Here is a 7,749-nt window from a genome sequence, read left to right as displayed (position 1 = left end):
AAATGCCATTCTTTTCAAGAAATACTACGGACAAGCCTTACTTTGTATTACAAAGGGAGATAATTAAAAATACTAAGTAAATTAGAGTTATGGTTCTTTAACACTGCACTTTCTGTCAATGGCCTTTATCATTTTGTGAAGTTTCAATGAAATGATATTATTACATTTCAAGTAATGTTCCGGACAAGCAATATTTTGTATAATTAAGGGAGATAATTAAAAAAAACTAGGTAAGGTAGAGTTGTGATTGCTTGACACTGTACTTTGTCTCAATGGCGTCTATGATTAGGTGAGGTTGCAATCAAATACCATGATGTTTTTCAAGTAATACTCCGGAAAAACGTGTGACGGACGGACAGACGGACGGAAGGATGGACAAAGCGGCAACTATCGCTCGCCGTTCGGGGAGCATAATAAATAGCGAGACATAATGGCTATAACCAATAACTTTATGATGCAATGGTTGGAAATAACATATCCAAATCAGGTTGTGAATTACTTTGTTGCAAAACAGTGTTTGGAATACTTCAAATCTTCTAACTAATCAAGAATTACGCAAAAGGCCTCCTTTCGGAATTGTTTACAGACTGAAGCAGACTTTGAATCTTGAGATCTCAGATTTAATCCATTTCCAAAAAACATTTATTCTCTACGCAATAATATCGCAAAGCTATACGTCTTCACCTTCAACCATATCGGGAGGTTGTAAATTAATTGCAAATATTACGTTGATTATGATATGATGTAAAATCCAGGAATACTTTGTAGGATTATATGTTGCACGTATTACTACCATTTAAACATATAGTTAACAATAAAGCTGTTTTGTAGATATTGTTAAAATGTAACATACTCTTCTTCCAGCGATATGTTAGGATAAACGCGTGCTTGCTTGCAAGATTTAGAACCAAGGGCTACTTCAATTTGCCTATTTCCGATTTCAAGGTTGTTGCCATTAAGTGTGATCTTTGTTCCTCCAGCTTGTGGTCCGAACGTTGGGTAGATATCTGTCATCTTCACTCTCTGAAAAAATTAGAGCATGCTTAGACAATGCGGTCAAAGAAATAATAATACAAGGACGTGTGCTTTTTGCTAAATTGTAAAAACAGTGGTCAGAACACGGTGGCATTTTCGGGAGTAGAAACTTTTCTATAATGTAGATGTTTTTGTTTGAAAGCTGGATACATATTGCCTGTAGTACAATTCCAATAATACCTTATACGTAAATGTAACATTTGGCACTGAAGTCGAAGTTTTTCCATTCACGGTTACGTCAACTCTTCCTGTAGTTTCATCAGTTGCTTTCCCCGTTGTACATACCAGCCTAAAAGATAACAATAATCTAACGAAAGTAGATGTTTACTACAATGAATGATCATGCAAAAATCAACTGTTTAGTTTTACTTAAGAATTAATCTTGTAAATATTAAAGTAAATATTTCATGCAATCGCAGAGAACATGTATTTCACGTTACCTTGACGGCACTTGTGTTTCAAAATCGTCACTGTGAGGGACATCGTAATCTTCTAAATAGCTACTCAAGGAGCACTGTCTACTTGCAACTGTTACACCATCAACTTCCGAAACATTTCTTCCTAAATTTGTTCCAGATATAGTCAGTTTAGTGCCTCCTTGCACCGGACCGTCTTTTGGAATAACCTAAGCAGGAGAAAGTAAAGTAAGAATTGATAGTATTTGTCAGGTATCTCATATGTAAAGACATATGAAAAGTTTCAATTAAATGCTCTTGTATCTGTTGGTTTGATAAAGTAACATTTGAATTTTGAATTCAATACCATAAAGAATAGAATTCAATACAATAAAAGCAAACGGAAAATAAAGGTAAATGCGCTTCTATTCACTAATAGTTCTACGATATAGCTTTCAGATACTTCTACGAACCCAAATCGAAATTACCTTTGTGATGCTAGGTCTAGGGCATATTGACATACATCTTGATTTGCTGTAAATACACTCGCTGTTTCCACACCAGTCGCAACTATAACGTGTTTTATTCAAAGCCCGACAGTGACTGCAGTCCGAGGATAACTCTGAGCAACTGTACACTGTCACTAGAGAAATTATGAGTGTTGTTTATTGCATTACAACTGTGGATTTTATCATGTTAGTATCAGTTTGTCACATTTCATTTCACAGGCATGTAACTAATATTGAACGCCGAATTATATGAAATAAATTGATTCGTTGTTATTATCAAAATTTACCTAAAAAATGATGTTCATATTTCTTGGCATTGTTTAAGAATGTGAAATAATACACAATGTGTACGAATTTTATAGCTACAGCTCAATACCGTTTCGCAAATAAATTTAAATAAATTTTAAAATGTGATAGTTCTTTTTGAAATATTTCTCTCTTACTTTGGATGACTTTATTAGATACTTTTTTTTCGATACAAGTAACGCCACTGTATCGTATCGACTCAGAGAACAGCTTTTGATTTCACTAATGTCAAAATTAGCATAAACATAACAAATGTTAGGGTCTTCCAAGATTATTTCAGAAATGAAAGCAAAACGTTTACGTTGTATCTCTAGAAAACAAAAGCCAACCACACGCTTCTCATCAGGTTAATAAGAAGACACGTACCGTAATTATTAAATACGTCGTTTATTTCAGCCAACTGACCATTTTGTGAACCATATGATATAACAATTCTGTAATGTTTCTTGCCATTTCCAGACTTTACAATCTGAAACAAATTGTATAGATTTATCACACTCTATACTGTTTTACATTTTGACGAAATTACGTGGTATTATTTAAAATAGTCAACAGAATCTATATCTTTTTTATTATCCGTTGAAATGTTGAAACAAACAAGCATCAGACTAAAACCTCTAAAAAGATCCTTTGGTAGCATAGAACGCACCCAAGGTTTAACTTTAGGATCTTACATGCCTGCCTGTGTAAGACGGGTTTTCCCTACCCGAGGGACAGTGTGAAATGAAGAACCGAGCGTTGGCGAGGCCTTTTATCCAAGCTATTCCAAGGGTTTGGAAAACAGCTGAAGTACACAGGCAGACATGTGAGATCATTTTTCTTGCCTATCACGTTCACAATATTTCGTAGTGACAAATAAATTTGGGTATTTCCTGACATTATTTTTACAGTTTATGATGTCAATATATTGCAAGTATTATGGGACGTGACCTAAGTGCACGATATTTTAGACATGGCTTCTCCCTATGGAAAGACATGAATATCTATCCCTTACGCGTGGCCGGACAAATAAATTCTTCCCCGCTAGGTAGGCAAGAATTAGTATGATCATTAGAGGTTATGAAATGTGCAACACCTCTCCCGCACCGGAATAAGCGGAATTCTATTACAGTAATGACCTTAAAGGACTAGTTATTACAACATTGATTCGAAGTATTTTACAGCCACCACACGGTACTAAATGACTGCTGACCACCTCGGTAGCCTAGTGGTAGAGCGTCCGCTTCGAGTGCGGGAGGTCGTGGGTTCGATCCCAGGCCGCGTCATACCAAAGACGTAAAAAATGGTACTAGCAGCTTCCTCGCTTGGCGCTCAGCATTAAGGGGATAGTGTTAGGACTGGTCAGCCCGGTGTCAGTATAATGTGACTGGGTGGGGAATCATGCCACGTGTCTACGGCGTGATATTCCAGTGAGGCAGCACTATAAAGTTGGGCATTGTGTTCACTGCTACAAGTAGACACCGTCGTTTATATGACTGAAAAATTGTTGAAAAAGACGTTAAACCCGAACACACACACACGACTACTGTTGATATAGTTGATAATAAATAGCTTCATAATACTAAAATATATGAAAACACTAAATACATTAATTCACAAACCGCAAACAATTCCAGCAATGACACACTGTTCTTGCATCAGAACATTATGTTTTATGTGGTTTTTTTTATTTTCGAAAAGTGCTTTCTAAACATTTGGTAGATGTCGAAACAAATTAAACACAAAAGAAATAGATGTAATATATGAAACAGTGCATTGATAATAAAAGATGCTGTTATGAAACTGCTTTAAAATTGTCAATAACTTTTACAAAAAGACATAAATTTGCTGTGGCGTGTCAAATAATGTTTGTCGAGATAGAAAATGTACACTTATTGCGCGTTAAACAAGGCACTACACTAGTGAATATCAATAGGGGAGGTTTGTGGATTCAGTACAACAAAAAATTGTCAGAAGTTACAGCGCCAAGTGCTAAATTGTTGAGAGCATAATAGATATTTGGTAAGACAAAAATCAACCTCTTATGACTCGTATAAAAGCTTTTATAGTTTGGAGATTTGCATAGAGTGCTTATCCTATTATCGTATTAAACCTTGATAGACGAAACGATTTTATATACTTCAGAACACTTAATGTTTACATAGTCTTTGAAGCAGTAAAGTAATTCTTGTAGCACGTAATGTCGAATTTTCAATGAAAACAAGCTTATGGTTATATACTTATGTATTCTGTATCGAATACAAGTTAGGAAAGTTCAAACGTTCTGTTACATATAATAGATTTATGTATTTTTTCAACTCACATTAAGGGCACATGAGATGGAATGATTAGCAGTAACATCAGCTCGAACTCCAATCAATGCCTCCGGTACGGCACATTTATAAATGAGCATTTGATCCTGAAGAACAGATGGTTGCAAAAAATGCATCCTAAAAAATACTGAGTGTAATATCAACAACGAAAATAACAGAGACTGCTGGGAATAGTTGTGATAAATTACTACTTTGATTTCATACCAAACACACTATTCCTACCTTAGAGAAGAAATATGTTGCTTCCATTGATGTCATAAACTAAACATTGATATTTACAAAAACAGATAACCTGTGTACATTATAATAACAGAATGATTATTCGCGCATGATGATAACAGGTTAGACAATGTTTTAAAACTCCTATTTTATAAATAGAAGTATTGTACTGAGAGCACATATTTGCTTTAACTGTACAATTTAGATTATAATGATTTACTGAAAACAGGCCTACACTTCATATATTCTAGAAATAACTTGCTTGAACTATACACTATAGAGACAATTGTTATTCTAGCGAAGCAAACATACATTAATATATTCTAGACATAACTTGCTTGAACTGTATGACACAGAGATAATGGTTTTTGAAAACAGACAGTTACCTAATAGTAACATAATCTTGAAATAATTTCTTGAACTTTCAACTATAAAAATAATGCTTATTGGAAAACAGCAAATAACTACCAATATATTCTATATTCTAGAAATAACTCGCTAGAACTTTACACTACAGACTTGATACTTTTTTCTAGCTGCATTTGAGTCATATAAAAGTCAAATAGACGAATATTACTAGTACGAGGTTAACAATCTTGATATCTACAATAGTTCTAATTCCGTTTGGTATGAAGTAGGTCCCTTTTTTGTCCAGTAATTGAGGGCAAGCAGTGATCTGTAAAAAAATAGAAGGCATATTAGAACCACTTTTTGATACAGGTCAGTAGAATACAGAAATATTATATAAAGTATGAAATATCCTGAAGATAAAACCAATGCGCTGAAATTAAATACCGATAAATATTATATCAAAGATCCAAAGATAAAAAGCAATATGCATAGAGAATGAGAACCCGCTTAGTCGTACTATAGGGCGGAAAAGTTACTCGTAATTGTCTAACACGCTTTTAATTCCAACTACTTTTTTTCAAGATCTGATTTAATTGTGAATGTTAAAACAATAGTTAAAATGAAGTCAGCTTTAATTTGTATGCATATTTCTCAACATATCTGTTGTACAAAAACCGTAGCATATATAGTTAAGCTGCTATGAGCCAGATAATATAAGTGACATTAGTGTCATGTGATTTTAAGGAAATCTAAACAACCAATTGATCAAAGTTGTACAGTTGTAAGAATAATATCTAGTCAACTTAGATTTTGAAAATATCAAATTTGTAACTTAAAGACATGTGCAGTTCAGATGAAAAAAAATCGATTTGTATTGCATTTGTCTCAGCTATGAAAGTGTTAGGAAAAAGCAAACAGTAATTCAGGTTGTGAATGTTTTGTCGACCACTTATTTATACACCATGATGCATCAACAGTATTCGCAACCATTGACCACCCCATCTGTCTGCAAATCTAGCATACGAAGACTATTCAATGTTTTGAATCATCCAATAATTCTGCGATATGTTCATATTGACATGTAGGACAAAATATATGCATGAATTATGCTTTATCTAAAAAATATTTTTGACAGTGTAAATTTGAATAAGCAAAATGTCATATCTACACTGATAAACAAACTTTGTATCGTTAAGCCAAATAAAGCCTATAATACGTAAAATAAATACTTGTCAATTTGTAACCAATTGTGACTCACACAGCTGATGAAGAGACCTGAATTGGTCAGAACACATTGCTTGAAAGTAACTAAGACTTAGCATCATGACAAGAATTATGTAACTGTATTTAACCAAGCGCCTTGTTCTATCGTAATACTTATTTTAATGGATGTTGAAAAGACTAATTTGTAGATAATTAAATTGCCATTGCTTTTGACTCTGATTACCTTAAAGGTAAAAGTTATATTTTTCCGATTTTGTTTGTGTGATTTTGCGACTTTTCAAAAACGGGTTAAGCCGTTGTTTTTCATTCGATAAGAATCGAAATATATCTTGCCCCACCTTAATTCCAAACTTCATTTCTTCGTTGCCTACTTTGTTTTAAAATAATTTACGGCACTTTAAAATATATGAATATTATGATTTTCCAACACTGCTATTTTAAAAGAGCAAGAAAACATATTTTTATCTTTTAACTAAAATTAAGCAGGTACTTACTTCTGAGATTGACTCCACGGAACATGAATTCGGCATTTGACAGGTTGCAGTTTTTGAACACCAATGGCAGTTCGCACCAGTAGTACTGACGCATTCGGCACACCTTTAATATATGTCAGCATTCACGAAATGAACAATAAGTTTAATTATATACCTGCAAATATTTTGCAAATCAATACGAACTGACAGAAATCGATTTCTATACTGCCCTAGGTGGAAATACGATTCTGTATCAATGACGAGCTTGAACTACTTCAATAAATATCGTGTTCATGTGAATAAATAGTTATCTGTTTCAATTAAATTTACCGTATTTTACTGTATTACATTTAACATAGATTAAATATAATAACACAATCGTATAAGCTGGAGATCGTGTTTATACTTGACATAAGTTTGCATACAGTATGCAAAAGGGAGATACAGAGATCTTACTTATTTGATCCGTTTATGAAAAACAGTAATCTGAAATTATAATGTTTAACTGGATGACGTTCGTTGCAAAATAATTTCTCTATTCTATCTCGCCAAAACTCGCTTAATTATGCTTTAGGTCTTTCAAATACCGGTATACATCACCTTTTGAAGTAACCGCATTTAAAATATAAAAACGGTGCCGAAGAAAGTTCAACAGTAGTTCCTAACTTGGTCTTTAGCAGTAGTTCAATAGTAGCTTCTGTATGAACTGTAAACAGAAGGATTTTTTTACCAAACGTTTGCCATGAAGAAAAAAGTAGCCAGGATTTACTTGAGGCCCACCCCCTCCTGGAACTGTTTCCCGTTAGAATGCATTCCCTGCTTTTTTCTGTTATCTGAAACAGACTTCCAAGCTTTTCAATTGTGTAAAACTGATTGCATGTCATATAAGTGTTCTTGTTTTGCAACAGTCTCTTTAATACATATT

The 7,749-nt window shown here is 33.7% G+C and overlaps 1 protein-coding gene and 1 long non-coding RNA gene across 2 annotated transcripts; both read right to left on the bottom strand.

Moving 5' to 3' along the window:
* Positions 1 to 1,362: 1,362 nt before the first annotated feature.
* Positions 1,363 to 4,661, bottom strand: LOC128551830 (plexin-B2-like). The gene is made up of 4 exons (XM_053532752.1): positions 4,548 to 4,661; positions 2,612 to 2,714; positions 1,919 to 2,073; positions 1,363 to 1,660 (listed from the first exon to the last, which is right to left on the bottom strand). Exons 1-4 carry the CDS (start codon positions 4,635 to 4,637, stop codon positions 1,472 to 1,474), a joined length of 537 nt encoding a protein of 178 aa, XP_053388727.1. The 5' UTR covers positions 4,638 to 4,661; the 3' UTR covers positions 1,363 to 1,471.
* Positions 4,662 to 5,352: 691 nt separating this feature from the next.
* On the bottom strand, positions 5,353 to 7,518 carry LOC128551829 (uncharacterized). Its single transcript, XR_008368901.1, has 3 exons — positions 7,425 to 7,518; positions 6,846 to 6,948; positions 5,353 to 5,452 (listed from the first exon to the last, which is right to left on the bottom strand). It is a non-coding gene; the product is annotated as an uncharacterized LOC128551829 (long non-coding RNA).
* Positions 7,519 to 7,749: the final 231 nt, after the last annotated feature.

This window comes from Mercenaria mercenaria, unplaced genomic scaffold (assembly GCF_021730395.1).
Source record: "Mercenaria mercenaria strain notata unplaced genomic scaffold, MADL_Memer_1 contig_1745, whole genome shotgun sequence".
Classification (NCBI taxonomy): Eukaryota; Metazoa; Mollusca; class Bivalvia; order Venerida; family Veneridae; genus Mercenaria; species Mercenaria mercenaria.
This window is presented reverse-complemented; position numbering and strand designations above follow the sequence as displayed.